Genomic DNA, 20,639 nt, shown 5'->3' on the forward strand with positions numbered 1-20,639 from the left:
ACTGTTTCAGGATCAAATTATATAAAATATGAAATCTCTTGGGTAGTAGTAAAATAAACACACACATACATGTTCCTTATTTATTTATAAATATTATTCTCAGAAACAATATCAAGAATGATCACTGATTTGTATTCAGTGGTAAAACATTGGTATAGTACCTAATAATTGAGGTGAAAATAGAGACATAACAACATTTTACATCTGAAGAAATAATGACTTCTAGAAATTGAATTGACCCAACATTTACTGAGTTTTACTCTATGTCACTTAGAGCCAGATACAAAGAAAAGTCTGAGTCAGGACATACTCTCAAAAGATTGACAGTCTAGTGGGGAAAAAATAATCACTACAATATAGATACTATAGGCCTTAAAGGATTTCCGCTGAGTTGTTGGAGTTCAAAAAAGGAAAGGGACATATCCAAACAAGAATATCATGGAAGCTTCTTAAGGTCCAGAAGTTCAGGTGGGCATTAGAAAGTAGATAGGATGCTAACAGGAAGAGATGGGGGAAGTGTTTTAGGTGGGAGACACAAGGAGATATTCAGGAAGCACTGTGCTCCGCCAGAATGTAACTGAAAATAAAAATAGAGCATAAAGGGAAGGCCATACCTTCAGGGTGATGTGTGTCAGGTAGGAGTTTGTGGTAGATGCAGAGGGCAACAGGGAGTCATGGAAGATTTTTTTGTGGAGGGGAATAGTAAAGTCAGAGAAGTGCTTTTGGGTGATTAATCTGGAAAAGGGGGGGGTGGATGGAGGGGGCAGGAATCATCTCCTGAGAGTGAGGGTTAGTGTTGGGGTTAGGGTCGGAGGTTACATTGTTATGCCATGTGATGGTAGCTACATGAAGTAGGACTCAAAAAAAGATGATTAAAATACCATAGGACAAGCAGTGAGGACCCAAGAGCAGCTGCACCCACACTTGAATCAAACGTAGCTCCAGAATGAAGAATGAAAAGGAGCAGAGTGCTGGTGGATGGAGAGCAAGAATTCAATACGGTGGCATGAGAGAGGGGGTTATCAGTTATCAGATGTTTTGCTGGAATGACTGAGAATCACAAGATGCCAAGGGGCTGAACACACAGAAAACCAATGGGCCAAACAACCAGAGGTCTGGGAGAAAAAACAGGGAAAAAGAATGGCAGGTGTGAAAGAAGAGAGTGTTAGACATCTAAGTATCCATATAACATGGAAAATAAAACTTGTGCCTACAAAGTGAGTATCATTGGCCAGTACTTTCAAATCACTTAAAATCTTGAAAGCCTGAGTCTAATGCAAGCATGACCTAATGTGAATCTCTTCAAAAGTCAAAACACTTTCCGTTCTGAAGACGAATCCCTTCTAGGTCCACTCGGCCTGCCCAGAACCCACTAGGCACATTCTCAGGGAGTCAAGTCCATAGAATTTCTAAGCATTTGCGTGACTTCCCAGACTCCAAAAGTGCAGGCTTTTCAAACACAAAGGCATATGGCCATTGTCCTTCTTTGTTCCACCTCCCTCTTCATCATTATTCCCTGAGAGGGCCTGGTTTCTGGAAGAGTTCACTGTCTCAAAACCAGCCAATCTGCCTCAAGGTCACTGTGAAATGTGGAAGGGCAGCATGGGAAGACCGTTCCTAGACTTCATCCTAGAAACCCCTTCAATCCTCTCTAATCCGATAAAGATGAGGAGACTGAAACTTAAAGAGAGAAAGTGACTGGCCTGGGGCCACTCCCTCAGTTTGAAGTAGAAGCAAACTGGGAATCCTGTGCCCCAATTTCCCGTCCTTTGATTCTCCCATTTGCCCTACCTAAGTTATTTATTTTTCTTCCCGAATCACTTCTGTCCATCAGTCTCCTCATGGCGCTCTTCACTTCTGCATTCCTGAAGGAATAGATGATGGGGTTTAAGAGAGGTGTGACCACTGTGTAAAATATAGCGACTATCTTGTCTGCAGGGAGGGCCACACAGGGCCTCATGTAGACAAAGGAACAGGGAATGAAGAACAGGCTTACAACCACCACGTGACAGGCACAGGTGGACAGGGCCTTCAACCGGCCTTCTGAGGTCTGGCTCCTCAGGGAACACAGGATGACCACGTAGGAAGCGAGCAGGACCATGAAGCTGATCACCGAAATGAAGCCACCATTGGTGATGATCAGCACACCAATGAGGAAGGTGTCGGAGCAGGCCAGCTTCAGCACGGGGTGCACATCACAGAAGTAGTGGTCAAGGACCTTGGGGCCACAGAAGGGCAGCTGGAAAATGAGGAAGGTCAGCCCCATGGAATGCAGCAAGCCCCCGCCCCATGCTGCTCCCACCAGGAGGCCGCACACGCGCCGGTTCATGATGCTCCTGTAGTGCAGGGGCTTGCAGATGGCCACGTAGCGGTCATAGGCCATCACTGTCAGGAGGAAGACCTCAGTGCCACCAAAGAAGTGGAGGAAAAATATCTGTGTGATGCATCCCTTGAGGGAAATGACTGTCCTCTCAATAAAAGAGTCAAGGATGAGCTTGGGGGCTGTGACGGAACAGTAACACATTTCCACAAAGGACAAGTAGCCGAGGAAGAAATACATGGGGGAGGTGAGCCCTTTGCTGGCCACGATGGTCACCACAATGAGGCCATTGCCCAGCACACTGGCCAAGTACATGAGGAGAAAAATCACAGAAATGACCTTCTGCGTGCCCCGGTTCTGGGAAAATCCCAAGAAAGTGATTTCAGTCACATTGCTCGGAGGGACCATGTTTTAAAGCACAGAGGCTGATGGCCTGGATTAACAGAAATCAAAGAACTGTCCTTCAATAATCAGAAACATCCTTCTCAGACCTTGACGGCAATTGTCATTCTGCTCCCTCTTGAGTCCCACCCTGCCTTGGGCATCTCCCATACATGTTCTCCGCAAGGCAAGGGGCAAAATGATGATTATTGGCTGTTCAGTATTCTTCCCAAAAGATTTGGGTTTATGATAAAACTACCTTGAAGGGTTTTTTCTGATCCTCACTACAAAAATGTGAGGCATCCTGGCCGGTGCTCAGCTGGTTGGAGCATCGGCCTGTGCACCAAAAGTTGTAGACAGAGCCCCAGTCGGGACACGTGTGGGAGGCAGCCGACCAACGTCTGTCTGTCTGTCTGTCTGTCTCTCTCCCTTTCTCTCTTTCAAATCAATAAATATCTCCTCTGTGGGGATTAAAGAAAAATGCGTGGCTATTTTATACCTAAGAAAATTGAGACTCAGAAAGATTCGGTCACTAACTCAAAGCCACAGAGCTCATATCTGAACTGAGGTCTGTATCTTTTAAAATGCAGATGCTTCCGCTTCATCTTCTGCTCCTGAACTTCGCTTGGCTGCACAGTAAGAGTTTCAGCCCATCCTGCCTCACACCGTAATGTGGAACCAGTTGTCTTTGCTGTGACTGCCAGAGTTTCTCCACCCCAGTTATTCTGCCACCTGTGAAACTAAGCTGGCTCGCTAGCAGGCAGAAAGAAGAAGCTGAAAAGGGGAAGGCGAGTCACCAAGCTTCCACTACCATTCCTGCAGATGGAGATGGGGAAGAGGAAATGTGAGGCAGTAGCAGGCTGCCTCTACAATCCTGGAACCCATGGCTAAGAAATAATTCAAAGGTCATTTCAGTTTCCACTTTATAAAAGCCTATTATTATTCCGTGGGGATGTCACGCATGCTCACCACAGAGCTTCAGAGCAGTCCGCACCAGAAGAAGTCCGCCCGGCAGTGGGGGGTCAGGACCGCCTCCTGAAGCACACGTGAGTGAAGGAGTCCCCGACATGCACTGCAGAGGGCTCTGAACACAGACTAGGTGAGCAGACACGGGAACTCCATCGTCACAGCCTCTGAGCAGTCACTCCCTCGGGGTGAAACATGCCTGCCCGCAAACCAGCTCGCAGCCCCCCCGACATGTGACAGAGCAGCTGCAGCACTGTGACCTGGGGACAGGAGCACAGGCCTCGGGGTCAGGAGACCTGGGTTCAGTCTTAGCTCTGCTGCTTGGCAGCTAGCTGTGACATTAAACAAGCACAGAATCTCCTCCAAGCCCAGAATTTTCATTTAAAAAAAAAAAAAAAAAAAAAACAGAAAGAAAATACCTTTTCCATGGTGCTATTTTGAGATTAAGTTTTAAAACAAACAGTAATAGTACAAGAGAATAACTGGCAAGAGCATTGGCGTATAATTGAACATGCTTGTACTCTGCCTGTGTCCCATCAGGGCAGCGAGCCGGGGACTCGCCGGGGTGCTCCTGCTTTAGGAGCAGGCCAGATACCACCTCTGCGTGGACCTGCCGCACCCTAGGGTTCTCATCTGAGCCTCCGCCCACGGCCTGTGGACTAGCGGGCTCTGTGATACAACAGGACCGGATATGCCAAGTGACTTGCTAAGCCAGTCACATAAAGAAAAACACTGTCTGAGCCCACAATGCCCGGAGAGCGGTACGGTTTATTGGGACAAAGTAGAACGCAGTTGCCAGGGGCTGGGGAGGGAGCACGTGGAGTCCGTGCGTAAGGGAGCACAGTTTCAGTTCGGGACAGCGCACGTTCTTGAGGTGGATGCTGGTGGCAGTTGCACAACCACGTGACGAACTGTGCGTATAAAAATGGTTGAGGTGGTAAATTTGATGTTATGTGTATTTTACCTAATTAAACAAACAAACCCAAATGACTCCTGTTTCCCCTCCTCAGACCCACCTCCAAGGACAAGGTCAGATTTGTCTTTCCCCCTCCCCCGCCCCCTTTAGTCTCTTTCTTATGCCTATTAGGGGGCTGGTTAGTTTCAAAAGATGCAGAGTAACTGAGGATGAGAAACTGGCACACGCTGTAGAACGTCAATTTCATGTTAATATGTAAGGCAGGTCAGATATGACACCCTTATTAGGCAGCCAACATAAGGCAGCTTCAGGGGTAAGAGATAATGAAAGCATCTGGAAAATACAGGCCTCAGCTCAGATATGTGCTGTGTGGCCTTCGGGAAGTGACTCAACCTCTCTGAGCACAGAGCTCTCCTCTCACTGTTGTGTCCTTCCCTTACCTCTCCATCAGGCTTCACTGTGTTCCCAGCTGATTTGCGCCATGACCAGTGTTTCCACCCGGGATGTTTTCTATACGGAGAGCAGGAATCTTCAGTGGGCTGTTTCACCCTGGTAGCCAAACTGGCTCTATTACTAGGCAAGTCATCTCTGTGAAATTAAGCTTTGAAAGTAAACACTCGCTGCTTCTATAATGGCTTCTGATTAGGGGTGTCAGTGAGAGTCCCTCTCAGAGGCTTTGTAGGGACCACTTTAGGTTCCAGGTAAAAATGTAAAATTAAGTTTTTGCTTTCCAGAGTTGTCGAAGGTAGCAGAGTGAGATGTATACATACAGTGGAGTCATCAAATCTCCTCTGAAAAGTTAAATTTTTAAAGGCCATGGAATGGAAGAAAGAAAAGGAAATTCACATGTATTGAAACTGAGTAGAAATGGAGGACATTTTAGAGATAATTTCACAAACAGGTCATCAGACCCCTAAGCCATTGATGGTGGCAGTGACTTCCTTATAGAATAACTTTAATCCTGACTTTTTGATTGGCAGGAAGAGACTCTGAAAGACAAGCACGAGATCGTATGCCTTTTTCCGCGGCTTGTGGTTCAGGAAACTTAAACAGGATGACATATAATAGAAGCTTGAGACAGATTGGCCCCGATGGGCAACTTCTGTGAAAATGTTTCAGTCTTTACAATAAATCTGGTCCCCACCTCATGGTTCCTCATGGTATCTTTCCTATCACAGAAGTCCATGCCCTGGGGGTTTCTGAAAAATGAGACTGGTCTACCTGGCCTTTTCTAGCATTCCTTTTCTCCTGCTTTCTCCCCAAAGATATCCTGTCGCCAGAGGAGTCCGCACAGGGCCTGTCCTTGCTAGTGTCCCTGACCGAGGAATTGGAGGCTGTTAAATCGGAAGGAAGAGGAACCTGGACCCAGAATCACACAGCTAGTTGGGGTGCAGCCCAGACTAGGATCAGGCTCCACAGTCTCAGGTCAATACTGGCTTCCCTGCTCTTTTCCACAGACTCCTCCCCCGGTGCTCCCCCAGAGCTGGATTCCCTGATGGAGGGAGGGTGTGGAGAGAGAAGATATACTGTAGTTTTCAGACTGTAAGACGCACTCCCCCCACCCCAGTTTGGGAGGAAAAGGTGGGTGCGTCTTATAGTCCAAATGTAGCTTGCATTTACATTTACATTGGTGAACTATTATGTTATTTATGTTATTAAATATTTTACCCCATTTTTTGCTTCAATTTTTTTTTCCTATTTTCCTCATCTAAAACCTAGGTGTGTCTTATGGTCCAAAAAATACGGTATGTGTTTCTAATAAAAGGCAAAGCAACACTGTAGAGTTAAGATCTAAAAAAAAATTCACACTGAGAAAATGAACCATAATGTGGGCCGACTTCAGTTTTCCACCTCCGGCCCAGACAGCCTGTGAGGAGTGTGGAGGCCCCGGGAGGAGAGGGTAGTTTAGGAATTGGCCGGACTGGGCTGCCAGTGAAAGAAGCCTTTGCCAGGTGCTTGGTGGCAAGGTCCGAGCTCCAGCACTCTGTCACCAGGGGTCAGATTATTCTCCGGCCGTTTCACCTACCTTTGTCAGGGCTCCTCAGAGAAGAGCACGGAAACTTCTGGAGGCTTTAGAAGAGTCTCATATCCACTGTCACTCCTTTCAACCGGAGGTTGGGGGAGTTGGGTAGGGGGAACTCAGTAGATGTTAATAAGTACTAGGATTTGATCCCTGAATCCTCCATCTGCTACTGTATCTATTTCAAAACCAAGGTATCACTGCAAGGGGCCTATAAATATAAGGATTTCATTTATATATAAGTAGAAATAAAAATAAAAAGACTAATGTGTATGGGGGGGTATCTAGTATAAAAATAGCTCTTCAACAAAACAGCCAAGCAAGCAAAATATAACCAGAGACATTGAAATTAAGAACAAACTGGCAGTAACCAGACAGGAGGTGGGAGGGGATAATGAGGGGGGAAAGGGGAAATGGTTTTCAGGAACATCTATGAAGGCCGTATGGGCAAAGCCAAAGGGGGGTAGGATCAAGGGTAGGAAGTGGGGATGGCTGGCAGGGGGGTGGGAGGAGTGGGGGGGAGGGAAATGGAGACAACTGTACTTGAACAACATTTTAAAAAATGTGGGGAAAAAAAGAATGGAAAAAATAGCTCTTCTTTTTGAAACTAATTCCAAAGCATGTCTCTATAGAACTTCAGGGAATGAACCTACCTTGAATATTGTTTTGTTGCTTTGATTCTTAACTTTCTCTTCTGGATATTTTGTAGTCAGAAAGCTGATTCACTTGCACAAGTCATCCCAGGAAAAGAAAGATTTGCTTCACTAACATGTAAAAATAAAGTAATCAAAGAAATATAAGGTGGGGGACTCCAGAAAATAGAGTTATCTTCTGGAGAGCAGGCCCTTAGTAGAGGCTTCCCCAGCTACGTGAGTGCTATAGGAACCCATATGGATCAGTATACCAGCTGGTGTTGTTGTGAGAGGCTGCGCCTGGCTTCAGTGAATTTCTTTTGAAGACTGTTTCAATGCGTTTGCCCATTCATTTCATGATGGGTGATTTACAAGCACACCTGCCCACACTGCACTGAGTGTTCAGCAGTTTTTTACCAAAAACAGCATGAGCCCCATGCCCCATCCTCCCTATTCACTCAGTCTTCCCCAAGCAACTTTTTTTTTGTTTCCCCAGATGAAAAAAGTCCGCAAAGAGAAACATTTTCCTGATGTGGGAGAGGAGAAACAAAAAACAGCAGAAACACTGAAAGGCATCAAAACTGACAAGCTCAAAAACTGCTTTGAGCAGTGGAAAAAAGGTCTCGATAGGTGTATTGCATCAAATGGAGAGTACTGTAAAGGTGACTGGCATTTAAACATGTAGGAGTAAATACACAATTTTTTATAAATAAATTCCAGGTCTTGGGGGAATTAGTGTTCACTGATCTAACACCTGGACATCTTGCTAAGGTGGGTCCTCAGCAAAATTCAGGTTTCTGTAGCCAAATCTCCACCGAGGCTCCAACAAAGCTAATGCCTTCATTTCTACCAGACAAGGTCAGATGTGGGACTGTCTTAGCCGATCCCCTTAAACTTGTCAAGAGAATATTTCTGAAAATGCATGAGTCAGCAGTTGATTGAAAACTAGCTTTGCAAATGACTCCACACAGAGCACGTTACAAGTGGCTCTGGTGAAAGTGACTATAACATCTGCTCTAGGCCAAGCTGAAGAGCAACAATAGCATGGAGAGCATTATGCTAAGTGAAATAAGCCAGGCTGCGAAAGACAAATATCATATGATCTTACCTCCGAGTAGAACCTAAGAAACAAAATGAATGAGCAAAATAGAGCCAGAGACATGGAGACAGATTGGCCCCGATGGGCAGTTTGTTTCTTATTCCCCTATGGAAATAAGAAACAAACTGGCCCTGGCTGGTGTGACTCAGTGGTTGAGGGCCGGCCTGTGAATCAAAGGGTCACCGGTTCGATTCCCAGTCAGGGCACATGCCTTGATTGCTGGCCAGATCCCCAGTAAGGGGCACACAAGAGGCAACCACACACTGATGTCTCTCTCCTTGTCTTCTCTCTCCCTTCCCCTCTCTAGAAAATAAATAAATAAAATCTTTTAAAAAGGAAGGAACAAACTGTCAGTGACCAGAGGGAGATAAGAGAGGAAAGAAGGGGAAGGGTCTAGTCAAGGAACATGTATGAAAGACCCATGGACATGGACAACAGGGTGGGGGTTGATTGTGGGAGCTGGGATGGGCGGGGGAGGGGAAAGCAACAGGGGAAAAATTGGGAAACTGTAACTGAACAACAACAAAAGAAAGAAAGAAAGAAACAGAGTTACCTTCTCACCCTATTGTTAAAGTAGGCAGGAGAGAGTTGCCTAGGTCTGCCCCATCAGCTGAACCAGGGAGCAAACCTAGGAAAGGCTCCCCACCTAGGAAAGGCTCCCCACCTATGGAAGGATTTGGAAGCCGGAATAACATCAGTAAAACATGCCAATGTGTGTGAAGGGCCCGGCCTCAGGGTCAGCTCATCCATGGTAAAGCCTCAGTGAATGAACTGACTCAGAATCTGTTCCACACATGAAGGGGCCACTAAATTCTGATCTTCCTCTACGGACTCACCAGTTGCCATCCATGCCACCACCTCTGTCGGCCAACTCCAGAACTTAATCACTTTCTCACTAGACAGTTACAGGGAAATAGAACAGTCTACCCTAAAGTCCACTACAGTGAGGACTGAAGGGCATATTTGCTGGACTGTGGAGCTGGAAGCATCTAAGGTGCATGAGGTGGAAAATTGAGATCAGAGAATTGAATTCCCTGAGCTGTTCTAGCTCTCCCATCTGGGGAGTTTCCGAGAAGAGCAAAAGTCACCCTCCCAGTTGTTTCTTACAGAGGTTAAGGAAACTATTTCTAATTAATCCAATTAAAAAGTCAGGACTTCTACTTGTCCTGGCCCCTAGAGGTTTATTTCCACATTCTCAAGCAAATGACAGAGAAGAACCCAACTCACACGACCCCTGTGTCCCCACCCCAGACTTCCGCAAGAGGCTCTCCATGGCCCGTGTTGCCCTCATCCCTCACGGTGCGTTCCAAGGGGACTTCAACCAATGGGCCTGGAGCACTTCGCACACACGCTTTGACATGTCACCTGATCATATCGAGTTAGACATGGAAGGGCCTTCAAGATCATCACATCCAACTCATTCACTTTGAAGGTGGAAAAACAGCCAAAGGGAAAAATTACTGTGCAAATTGCCCCACGCACTGGTGGCACGGCTAACACAGCTCTGTCCTGCTTCCTACAACGGGAGTCGTTCTGAAGCAGGGTGCAGCCAAGAGGAGGGCCCCAAGAAGGGATTTGTAATGGGGTCCAGAACTCAAGGTGTCCAGGAAATATTAGAAAAATGTATGTAGGATGTCCTCACCCCCACAAGCCTGAGCCAGGGGGGATGGGACACATGGAACAGGGCCATTCAGAGCTGTTTTGGGTAGCAAGAGCTTTGCAGCTAACCCCTGGCATAGTCATTTAACATATCTATAACCTTTAACTGGTTTCATAGATATGTTCAATAGCTGTGGCCCTGCTTTGAGCCAGGGAGATGGGAGTGACTTCCACCCAAGATGGGTCTGGGAAGCAACTCCCCCTGGTTACAGGGCCTGGGTGAGAGCGTGAAGATGATCGGCTCCATGCCATGGGACCACACCTGCCCAGACTTACTATGGCAGCCCAGTAAAGCTGGAAGAATACGGGGATGCTGGCAGGTGTAACTGACTGTAGGAGGAGTCAGAAATGGGGCTGCAAAGGAAGATGGGCACTGGGATTTAAACCTAGGCGCGGCATCCATAGGGGGAGAAGACCACGCAGTTCTGAAGGGAAAGGGAGAGGGCCACGAGGATCTGGAGTAAATAGGAAGGACCATGCGGTTCTGGGGGAAAGGAAGAGGACCACAAGGTTCTGAAGGAGAGTAGAGAGGACCACGAGGTTTTGGAGTGCTTCTTTTTGCCATGCGGCTTAGGCAGCAGGAGAGACTTTGCCAGGAAGAAAAGGGGAGAAAGGACTCTTGCTGGTGGGCCATGAGAAGGTGCCACATGGCTTTGGATTAACTGGAGATCGCAGCAGCCACACAGCTGATGGTGCTGGGAGCCTGAATCACGAACTTCTACTTCCTTTCCTGAGACACGGTACCCCGGACTGGGCACAGGGAGAGGGAAGGACTGTGCATCTGTGGGTATTCTAGAGGACTTTAGTATCTTATTGAAGACATTAAGTCATTACTCTAAGTCTGTGTAACTTTTAAATAAACAATTCTTTTCCTTTTCACCAGTCTCTGGCATTGAGAGACGTTTTTCCTCTGGCGGCGGGCATTGCGAACCTAGAAGGTGGGCGTGGGGGGAGGAACCTCCAGAGACAGAAAGGGGGATCCTTCTGTAATAATTTATCGTGAGCCACCCCCCCCCCCTGCTTTGTAACAGTTCAACGGCTCGTCCCTAATGTTCTAAGCACTTTACCACCAACTTCCAACACACGGGTTCATGTGCCAGGGCTTCGGAAAGACTGGAGTTCCCTAACTGTTCGGCATAGTCTCCTAAGTAGCAACACACCGCGCGTGTGCTGGGCAGCACTGCACCTGCCACTTTTCCCACATCGCACCTGTAGCCAAAGTAACACTCCGCTGGGGCGGCTGGTATGGCCGTTGAACAGACTAGGGAACTGGGGCTCAGGAAGATGAGAGAATGGCTCACATCCACACAACCCATAGATCGTCCAGCTGGGCCGCACGCCTAAATGTAGCACTTCCTGCCCAAACAGAGTATGTCACCAGCCACTGTTGCCCCGGTAGGAAACAAAGAGGCCAATAGTAAAACTAACTCAGCTATGCCCGCCATCTTCTTCCGCTCCTGCAGTAATGCTGCTTCATCAAAGTTCTGGTCCTGGGGGCCGAATAAAGGATGAAACAATGGCGTAAGCGTGGCCTCTTCTTCCCGACCATAATCCTTCTGAAACACCGCGAGAACTCCCACTCTACTTTTAAAGCACCAGGAATTCTCACTACTTAAAGAATCCTATGTTAAATCCTTCCAGATATACATCAATAACCCCCGAATTGATTAGTTTCTAATTAAACAGCACTGGCTACTGTCATAAGCACAGCCTTTCTCAACCTCTCACTAAAATAGCTCTGGAGAAGGGAAAAAGGAAGACAGTGAGCTCTCACTACATCACTAACAGCTGGCTTACAGCAAGGACCCGGGAAGGGCTTCTAGGAGTAACGAAGGCTGAAGAATAGAGTGAAGAAGTGCAATGGCCCGTGCGTGCATTTCTACTCCCCTGAAGGAATACAGGAAGAGAGCACTTCCATTCCGCCTCACACCACACCTCCCTGCCTCTCTCACACACACGCACACACTCACTCATGTGTATACACCTCACACACACACACACACGCACACACATGCACACGCACACACCATTTGCTTAGAAAGGTAATAAAAATAGCTAATACTAGGTTTATTTTCAATTTTTCCAGCTTTATTGAAGTATGATTGACAAGTAAAAATAGTATATATTTAAGGTATATATCACATTGTATACATTATAAAATGATTACCACAACCGACATAATCAGACAGAAACACTGCAGCTGAGGACTACAATGAATGACAATAAAAACGCGATAGAGAAGTTCAGCATCAGAACTGATCAATCAGAAAAAAAGAATCGGTGAGTAGAAGAAAGCACCTTTGAAATTATCCAGTCAGAGGGGAACTTAGACAAAATACAAAGGAGTATAGGAAGCCTATGTGAACGGTGGGATATCGTACAAAGAAATAATTTGTGAATTATTGCAGCCCCAGAGGAAGAAGAGAGGGGAGGGGGACAGAAAGCTTTTTAAAAAACATAATGGCTGCATATCTCCCAAATCTGGGGAGATGTTTGGACATCCAATTCCATGAACTTAATAGATCACCCCCAAAATGTCCATACAAACATATCCTCTCCAAAACCATTATAACTGTTTAAAAACAAAGACAGAGAAATTTAAAGCCAGCAAGGAAAAACAAGTTCTCTCAAACAAGGGACCTCCAAAGGCTATCAGCGGACTTCTCAGAAGAAACCTCCCAGGCGGGATGATCTAGTCAAAGTGCTAAAGAAAAAAAAAATGGCTCAAAAACTACTTTAACCGGCACAGCTGTTCTTTGAAATGAAGCCAAGATAAAGACTTTCCCCTACAAACAAGCCAGCAGTGGTCACCGCCACTAGACTGGCCTCACAGGGGTGTCAAACTCATTCTCACCAGGGGCCACATCAGCCTTCAAAGGGCTGAATGTAATTTCAGGACTGTGTAAATGTAACTACTCCTTAACTAGGGGCAAGGAGCTCAGCACTGCCGCCGGGTAGAAACAAGGTGGATAAAACAAGGTGGAGGGCCACATTCGGCCCTCAGGGCTTGTGTTTGCCACCTGTGCCTTAGAAGAAATCCTGAAAGAAGCTCTTGAAGCCGAAATAAAAGGATACTCATTAGCAATATAAAGACCTGTGATAATAGAACGGTGGTTTTCAGAAGCTGGGGGCTGGGGAAGGTGGGGACATGTTCATTGAAGAATGCAAACTTCAGTTGTGAAGGAACCAGTTCTGGGGTGATTATAGTTCCTCCTACGGCCTTACATACTTGACAGTTGCTAAGAGAATAAATCTCCACTGAAGGACGCAGAAGAAGACATCAGCAAATGGAAAGACAAACCCTAGTTTTGCATGGGAAGGCATACCATTCAGGTGCTGCTTCTTTCTAAATACACTTACAAATATAATGTGGTATCAGTCAGAAAAAGTCCTTGCAGGGTGGGGGTGCTATAGAGCAGGCAGAGAAGTAGAACTAAATCCACAGTTTCTGTGAGGGAGGAATACCTAGGAGACCCTTGAAAAAGAAGAGCAATATGAAGGGGCCAGCCCACATGGAAACGTTTAAAAATACGACTTGAGGCTAATAAATATTAAAACGTCTCACCTCACTCCAAAAAAATGTAAATTAAACAAGATGTCTAATTTGCAAAATATTTTCACTTTATATTTGGAAATAATTTTGACTTGTAAGTTGCAATAATAATACAAAGAAATCCTATAAACCCTTCCTTCAAATTTTCAAAATATTAATGTTTTTCTACATTTTCTTTATCATTCATTCTCTCAATACATAGAATTTTTTCTGAAATGTTTGAAATGTGACGACATAATGCCCATTTACCTGTAGATACCTTAGTAAATCATTCCTCATTCCAAGGACGTTCTCTGACATAAACACACTGTAATTGTCAACATCAGAAAGTTAACTTTGACACAGCTCTATTCATCTCACCTACAGCTCTCTTGCCCACTACTCACCTTCATCTAGCACGGGGTTCAGTCAGGGATCGCAGGTAGTGTTTCGTGATCATCTATCTGTAAAAAAATTCTTCTATTTCTTTGCGTTGATACTTTTGAAGAATGCTGCCAGCAATTTTGGACAATGTTCTACATTTGGGTTTTGCCTGATATTTCTCATGACCAGTCTCAGGTTGGGTACGTTTGGTGGGAAGGACACATTAATGAGTCCATGTGCCTCTCAATACTGACAACGTTAAGTTTGAGCAGTTATTTAAGGAAGTGTCTTCCAGGTTTCACTATTGAGCTACGTCTTGCCTCTTGCAATTAGTATCTTGCAGGGAGATACTTTGAGGCTATGTAAAATCTTATTTCTCATCAAGAAAAGGCTGAATGACATTGTTCAATTCTGTCGAGGGTACTTTCACGTGGAAGGTTAGTTATTACAATCTCTCTAAGAATCAATTTAACACTATGCATCAAAAGTTGCCATACCTTATAACACAGTGAATTTACTATAGCAAATGAGTCTAAGGAAAAATCAGAAGTGTGAAGATTTCTATTCAAGAATACTTACTATAGGGAACCTAACCGTGTGAAATGGCAAATGCAGCCCAGCCCTATTGGAAAGCCGATAGGCGCATGGCGGCAGGCAGGACACCAAACCCACGGATCGGTTCAGCCACGGGAAATCAGGCCCGCATTATACCTAGGCTGCTATAAGGCTTGCTCTTGCTAAAACTCTCTCACCCTGAGTTGAAGCAGCAAATGCTTACTGAATATCTTTCAAGTAACTTCCTGAAGTCTGTGCTAATTCTCCCAAGGACTGAAGTGTAACCAGACCAATTACTCTTATCGTTCCCTTGCATATGCAACATTCTTTCCTTGTTAATCTGTAGGAAGTAATCAGTAACATCCTTTGCTTTCCTATCTGTAAAAAGTAATTATCTAGAGCAAAACTGAGCATAATGAATGAGAACCTTCTTTGATGTATGAAATTAGAAAGCAATAAAAGCCTGTCCAGGCAAGGGTTGAGGTGCTCCCCCCTTGAGAGAGTGACCACACTGTCCTTTTTCTCCACAGGACTTTGGTAGTCCGTGTGAATTTGTCCCGTCTCATCCACAACACCGCGGACATGGCTGGCCAGAGTCCGCATCAACTTACCACAATGTTATTTGTACTAGTAAAAACATAGAAATGACCTAACAGGAACTGGCTAATTAAAATATAGTACACAAATCCCTAAGAGGGAATATTTTACAAGTGATTACAATGAAGTTTTTGAAGATGAGGACCAGTTAGAATAACTCTAGAGCTAACAAGTCCCGTGAACTTCCCTTCATCCCTTCTAAGCCACGGGACGAGTGCCAAGACACAACCCAACCTCTACTCCCAGTCCAGTTTCATGGTCCTCGACCACAGCCTCTTCACGGCCTTCTTCACTTCAGCGTTTCTCAGGGAGTAGATGAGAGGGTTGAGGAGAGGCGTGATCACCGTGTAGAAAATGGCCACCACCTTGTCCACAGGCAGGGTGGCAGAAGGCCTCAGGTAGATGAAGATGCAGGGCCCAAAGAACAAGGTCACCACGGTGATGTGGGACGCACAGGTGGACAGGGCCTTGCGCCGCCCCTCAGAACTCCGAGTCCTCAGATGGAGCAGGATGACCACATAGGAGGCTAAGAGGACCACAAAGCAGAGCACAGGCAGGGTCCCCCCGTTGGCAACAATCAGCAGGCCGATGAGGAAGGTGTCAGAGCAGGCGAGTTTGAGCACGGGAAGCACGTCGCAGAAATAGTGGTCGATCACGTTGGGGCCACAGAAAGGCAAGCGGAATGTGAGCAGGATTTGGGCAAAGGAATGCACAAAGCCCCCCAGCCATGCTATTCCCACCAGGACAGCACACACCTGCCGGTCCATGATGGTGGTGTAGTGGAGGGGTTTGCAGATGGCCACGTAGCGGTCATAGGCCATCACGGTGAGCAGGAAAATCTCAGTGCCCCCGAAGAAGTGGATGAAGAAAAGCTGTGTCATGCAGCCCCACAGAGATATGGCTTTCCTTTCAGCCAGCAAATCAGAGATGAGTTTGGGGGCTGTCGTGGAGGCGTAGCAGATCTCCACGAAGGACAGGTAGCTGAGGAAGAAGTACATGGGGGAACAAAGACTTCTGCTGGCAAAGACAGTGAGCACAATGAGGAAATTCCCCAGCACAATTGCTGTGTACAAGAGCAGAAACATCACAAAGCAAACTTGCTGCACCCCCTGATTAGGAGAAAGTCCCAGAAAAATGAATTCAGTCACATTATGTGTGTTAGCCATGGAGTCTCCTCCAGGAGGCGGTAATTGGGATGGGTGATCTGAAATGATAGGAGACAAAAGACTCTTTTGTTAAGTGGGTGAATTATAAAAAATCCCTTGCTGCAGTCTCGTGCCTGTTCACGGAGGACTGTTACAGACTTCGGGGTTCATCCTGCAGACTCTGGGGAACCATCAGGAGTGTTAGTAACTGGAAAGTGGAATCAGCTGGGTGCAGAGGTTGGCCAGTAAAGAGACCAGAGAAGGGGAGAAATGCTAGGATGCGAAAGCCTCGTTGGAAGATGTGGGGCAGGAAGGAGAGGGCTGCTGCCTCATGTCAGATGTCTCTCTACCACCTCTGTACGCTTTGCCTCTCGCCTGCAGCTTTCCTGCATCCCACCTCCGTTTGCTCCCTTTCCACCCTTTGTTCGCAGAGCAGCTTTCTCACCACTCCACTTCCTTTCAGAGTCTTTGGGAGAGCTGTCCCCCGCACCCAGTGCCCCCCATCTTATTTTTGCTTTCTCCTCCTAATTCTCTCATTCCACAGCTGGTCACTGGTGATCTTGTCCCTTTCCAAGGATCCAACTCAATCCATGCACAATTCTTCTCCTTACTGATACCCACATTTCCTTCAGTCACACCCGCCCTCCTGCAGCGGCAGCAGAAACACAAACCACCCCTGGTGCCAAGGGCCCACTCTGCAGTCCAGCCTCCAACGCCTCAAGGCAGCACTAGGAATGTGCACTGACTGGTCTGCAGACAGTCCCGGTTTGTGCCCGTGCCTGTGCGTCTGTCTGTGCCTCTTGTACGGACAGACTCCGGAACCCCTGAGACTAAGAGCTGCATGACGTCCCCTCGTGCCACAAAGCGTCCTTCCATCCACAGTGGGGACAGGCTCGGGTCATTAGGGACTGCCACGGGCCAGAAGGGAATGAATCCCTGATAGTTTACAACCACGGAGGCAAAGGGAGGGCAGAGACCAGCCCTGCACGCTCAGATCAGCTGGCGAACTTTACCTAGAAGCCGTTCCTGGAAGAAAACACCTGCCAGCATTTCGACCCCTGGCTTCACACTCAGGTTTCTTTAGGTGGGATCCATGTGATGTCTAGAAAGTTCTTGAACTGATCAGAGACTCCAGGTCCAAACCCTAGCACAGAGATGATACCTACGTCACAGGTAGATGCCATAAACCGCACTCCGCGCCCATCCCAGGAGAACTGCAGTTTCCATCCTCTGTGCTGCCTTGGGCTCTTCTCGGACACAGAAGCCCCATCTCCGCAATGCACAGAGCCTTACCCTCTCTCAGGACGGTTTGGAATCACAGCGATTTTCACACTGAACTCTAATTGTTCTATGTGCCCATCTATCCCCTCTAAATTCTGAACTTCCTGAGGGCGGAGCTTATATCTAGCTACAGTTCCATCTCCAGTCCTTACTTACATGTCTCCACGAAACGGCGTTCAGTGACTGTACATGGAATCAATGAAGAGCGGGTGTAGATGTCCCCTAGCCTTCTTAGCACAGTATTTAGGACATTGTAGGTATTCGGTATAAACTGAAGGACCAAAGGTCCCCAAAGACTAAGACCACAGCTTCTCCTCCCCGATTCCCATTCCCAGCACCATGCCCGCCCCAAAGACCAGGTGTCAGGAGAGCACTTGGTAAAACGTCCTGTGCTTCAAAGTGGAACTGTAGTCATCATGCAAAAAAAGAAAGAAAAAAAAGTCCATGCTCCTGAAACAAAACCACCCCAGTGTTTCTGTGGCTTCTCTGTTCTCAGCCACAGAGATGCTAATACCGCCCAGAGAACAGCCCTCAGCTGGAGCAGTTTCCTGCTCAGCCAGGCAGAAAGCACTACCTCTCAGGAGCTTCCAGGTAAGTCTGTTCCCCCTGCAGCCTCGGGCATGGGAATATGGAGACTAAACCACTGGCCTCTCCTTTCACCTGGTTTAAAACAAGAACAAAGTAGACTTGCCTCCAAAGTGTTCCAAAGAGAAATAAGAATTCCGGCAGCTTGGCCTTGAGTTCACACTGCCTGACACATGCCAAGGGAGAGGGCATGAAGATAAAGAGACTTCCCCAGAGAGCCATCCTTTTCCCCTTCCCAATCAGGCAGACACCCTCATGGGAAGTAAGCCCTGGTTACAGAAACCCCAAACTTCCTTATAGGCAATACAACTTCAGAAATCAATAGGAAATGGGGAAAAATTAACCCCATCCAGTATTTCCAGGGCACGTACTCTGGTTGGACTCTTTGCTGGTCAGAGGTCGATTAGATGCGGCTCCTGCTTATGGACGCAGTCACGGGGCTTCACATGAAAGGACACGTTCAGAGGATGGGTCTCAGGGATCTGGGCCTCAAGTGTCTGTAAGGGTAGAGACCAGTGGTTCTCAACGGTGAGTAATGTCGTCCCCAGAAGACGTTCAGCAATATCCAGAGACATTTGTCATTGTCACAACCTGGGTGGGGCAAGGGTTCTTCTGGTGCGTAGTGGGGAGGAGGCAAGGATGCTATGAAGTGTGCCACAAAGCACAGGACAGGCCCCACAGCAAAGACATATTGGACCCAAGATCAATACTGCTGCTGTGGAAATACGTGCTATCGATGGAAGAAATCTGACCCCGAACTGATCATTATTGAAACTCAGTGTGTTCATTTCCATGCTCTGACCGCAACTGTGTATGTATTAGAATTTTGTACAATAAAAGGTCTACAGCCCCGGCTGGTGTACTGCAGTGGTACAAACCAAAGGGTCACCTGTTCAATTCCCAGTCAGGGCACATGCCTGGGTTGCAAGCCAGGTCCCCAGTAGGGGGCGCATGAGAGGCAACCACACATTGAAGTTTCTCTCCCACCCTCTCTCCTTCCCTTCCCCTCTCTCTAAAAATAAATGAATAAATAAAATGTTTTAAGAAAGGTTTACAAACACTGTAACAGCATTTTGTAAGATACATGCGCCCCACACAGGTGTCACTCACCAATGCCATTAACTCAGCTTTGACTAAAGTCAGAGTTGAAACAAGATGCCAAGTTTCAACTAATAGTTAACAAGAACATGCAATGGGACATTGTAATACTTTAAAAGGTTTTAATATAATTGCTTTTGAGAATACAAACACTGAATTAACCGTTATTCTTTACATAGGAAGAAACAAAAGTAAGATTAGCAAATAATTACATAAAAGCTCCAAATATTTAAAATATATATATATTTATTCTGTAACATGCCATAAATTTTTTTATTTTTATGTAATCTTTATTATATTTTTTCCATTAGCATTTAGTCCCCTTATACCTCCTCCCCTCCAGCAATCACCACACTGCTGACAATGTCCATAAGTCCTTTTTCCTTTTTGCTCAGTCCCTCCACCCCCTAACCTCCCCTCCCCCACTGGCTGTCATCTGCTCTCCATCTATGAGTCTGTCCCCATTTTCCTTGTTAGTTCAGTTTGTTCGTTAGATTCCACATATGAGTGAAATCTATTTGTCTTTCTCTGACTGGCTTATTTCACTTAGCAGAATGTTCTCCAGGACCATCCATACTATAGCAAAGGATAAAATTTCCTTCTATTTTTATGGCCGAGTAGTATTCCATTGTGTAAACATCCCATAGTTGTCTTATCCACTCACCTATTGCAGGACACTTGGGCTGCTTCCATACCTTGGTGATTGTAAGTAATGCTGCAATGAACATAGGGGTGCTTGTGTTCTTTTGAATTAGTGTTTTGGGTTCCTTCAGACATATTGCTAGAAGTGGGATCACTGGGTCAAAAAGCAGATCCATTTTTAATTTTCTGAGGTATCTCCATACTGCTTTCCATAGTGGCTGCCCCAGTCTGCATTCCCACCAACAGTGCAAAAGGGTTCCCCTTTCTCCACATCCTCACCAGCACTTGTTTGTTGATTTATTGGTGGTCGCCATTCTGACAGGTGTGAGATGGTATCTCATTGTTGTTTTAATTTGCATTTCTCTGATGATTAGTGATGTTGAGCATCTGTCACAAATTTTTTAAATACTTTTTTAAATACCATCGTGCAATGCTGCCTCCCGCATGCGGCAAAGGACTGCGTGTGAGATTTGCTGAAAACCTTCAGAGCAAAATGACTAGGTACTGGAAACAGGCCCAAATGAAGAGACAGAGAGACAGATCTCGACGTCACTTCCTGAAATTTTGCTGCAGGTTTACAAAAGCAGCAAATTACTCGTCTTCCAGGACCCCCACACCTGGTGGTGTGTTGGAGCCCCATCGTCCTCGAGGCGATGAGGAGAGTATCACAGGCTGAACAACTCAGAAGGAGGCGTACTATAGTACTCACATTTAAAGAACCACCAAAAACAACACAACTTGGCATTTCCAATCCAGGCCTTGCACAAAGCACCCACACGCAGCTAGCAAAGACACCCTTGAATCATTCCTTTCTTACTCCCAGAGAA

The 20,639-nt window shown here is 46.4% G+C and overlaps 2 protein-coding genes across 5 annotated transcripts; both read right to left on the reverse strand.

The window, feature by feature from the left end:
* Positions 1-1,050: 1,050 nt before the first annotated feature.
* Positions 1,051-9,302, reverse strand: LOC128780975 (olfactory receptor 4X1-like). 2 transcript variants are annotated; one of them, XM_053924806.2, is made up of 3 exons: positions 9,171-9,302; positions 7,257-7,362; positions 1,051-2,753 (listed from the first exon to the last, which is right to left on the reverse strand). In XM_053924806.2, the coding sequence occupies exon 3, from the start codon at positions 2,726-2,728 to the stop codon at positions 1,718-1,720; it is 1,011 nt and encodes a 336-aa protein (XP_053780781.1). In that variant the 5' UTR covers positions 2,729-2,753; positions 7,257-7,362; positions 9,171-9,302; the 3' UTR covers positions 1,051-1,717. The 2 variants fall into 2 exon arrangements, with proteins under 2 accessions (XP_053780781.1, XP_053780780.1); XM_053924805.2 differs by having other exon boundaries at positions 7,257-7,367.
* Positions 9,303-15,008: 5,706 nt separating this feature from the next.
* On the reverse strand, positions 15,009-18,227 carry LOC128780985 (olfactory receptor 4X2-like). 3 transcript variants are annotated; one of them, XM_053924926.1, is made up of 2 exons: positions 18,179-18,227; positions 15,009-16,265 (listed from the first exon to the last, which is right to left on the reverse strand). In XM_053924926.1, the coding sequence occupies exon 2, from the start codon at positions 16,225-16,227 to the stop codon at positions 15,298-15,300; it is 930 nt and encodes a 309-aa protein (XP_053780901.1). In that variant the 5' UTR covers positions 16,228-16,265; positions 18,179-18,227; the 3' UTR covers positions 15,009-15,297. The 3 variants fall into 3 exon arrangements, with proteins under 3 accessions (XP_053780901.1, XP_053780902.1, XP_053780899.1); XM_053924927.1 differs by lacking the exon at positions 18,179-18,227 and adding an exon at positions 17,644-18,005; XM_053924924.1 differs by lacking the exon at positions 18,179-18,227 and adding an exon at positions 17,220-17,275.
* Between the last annotated feature and the right edge of the window lie 2,412 nt (positions 18,228-20,639).

This window comes from Desmodus rotundus, chromosome 5 (assembly GCF_022682495.2).
Source record: "Desmodus rotundus isolate HL8 chromosome 5, HLdesRot8A.1, whole genome shotgun sequence".
Lineage (NCBI taxonomy): Eukaryota > Metazoa > Chordata > Mammalia > Chiroptera > Phyllostomidae > Desmodus > Desmodus rotundus.

Excerpts from the sequence above, each read along its gene's own strand:
- LOC128780975 (XM_053924806.2), bottom strand. The coding sequence starts at position 2,728 with ATGGTCCCTCCGAGCAATGTGACTGAAATCACTTTCTTGGGATTTTCC.
- LOC128780985 (XM_053924924.1), bottom strand. The coding sequence starts at position 17,256 with ATGCTGGCAGGTGTTTTCTTCCAGGAACGGCTTCTAG. Across the intron at positions 16,266-17,219 it reads CTTCCAGGAACGGCTTCTAG|ATCACCCATCCCAATTACCG; the intron begins GTAAAGTTCGCC and ends CTATCATTTCAG.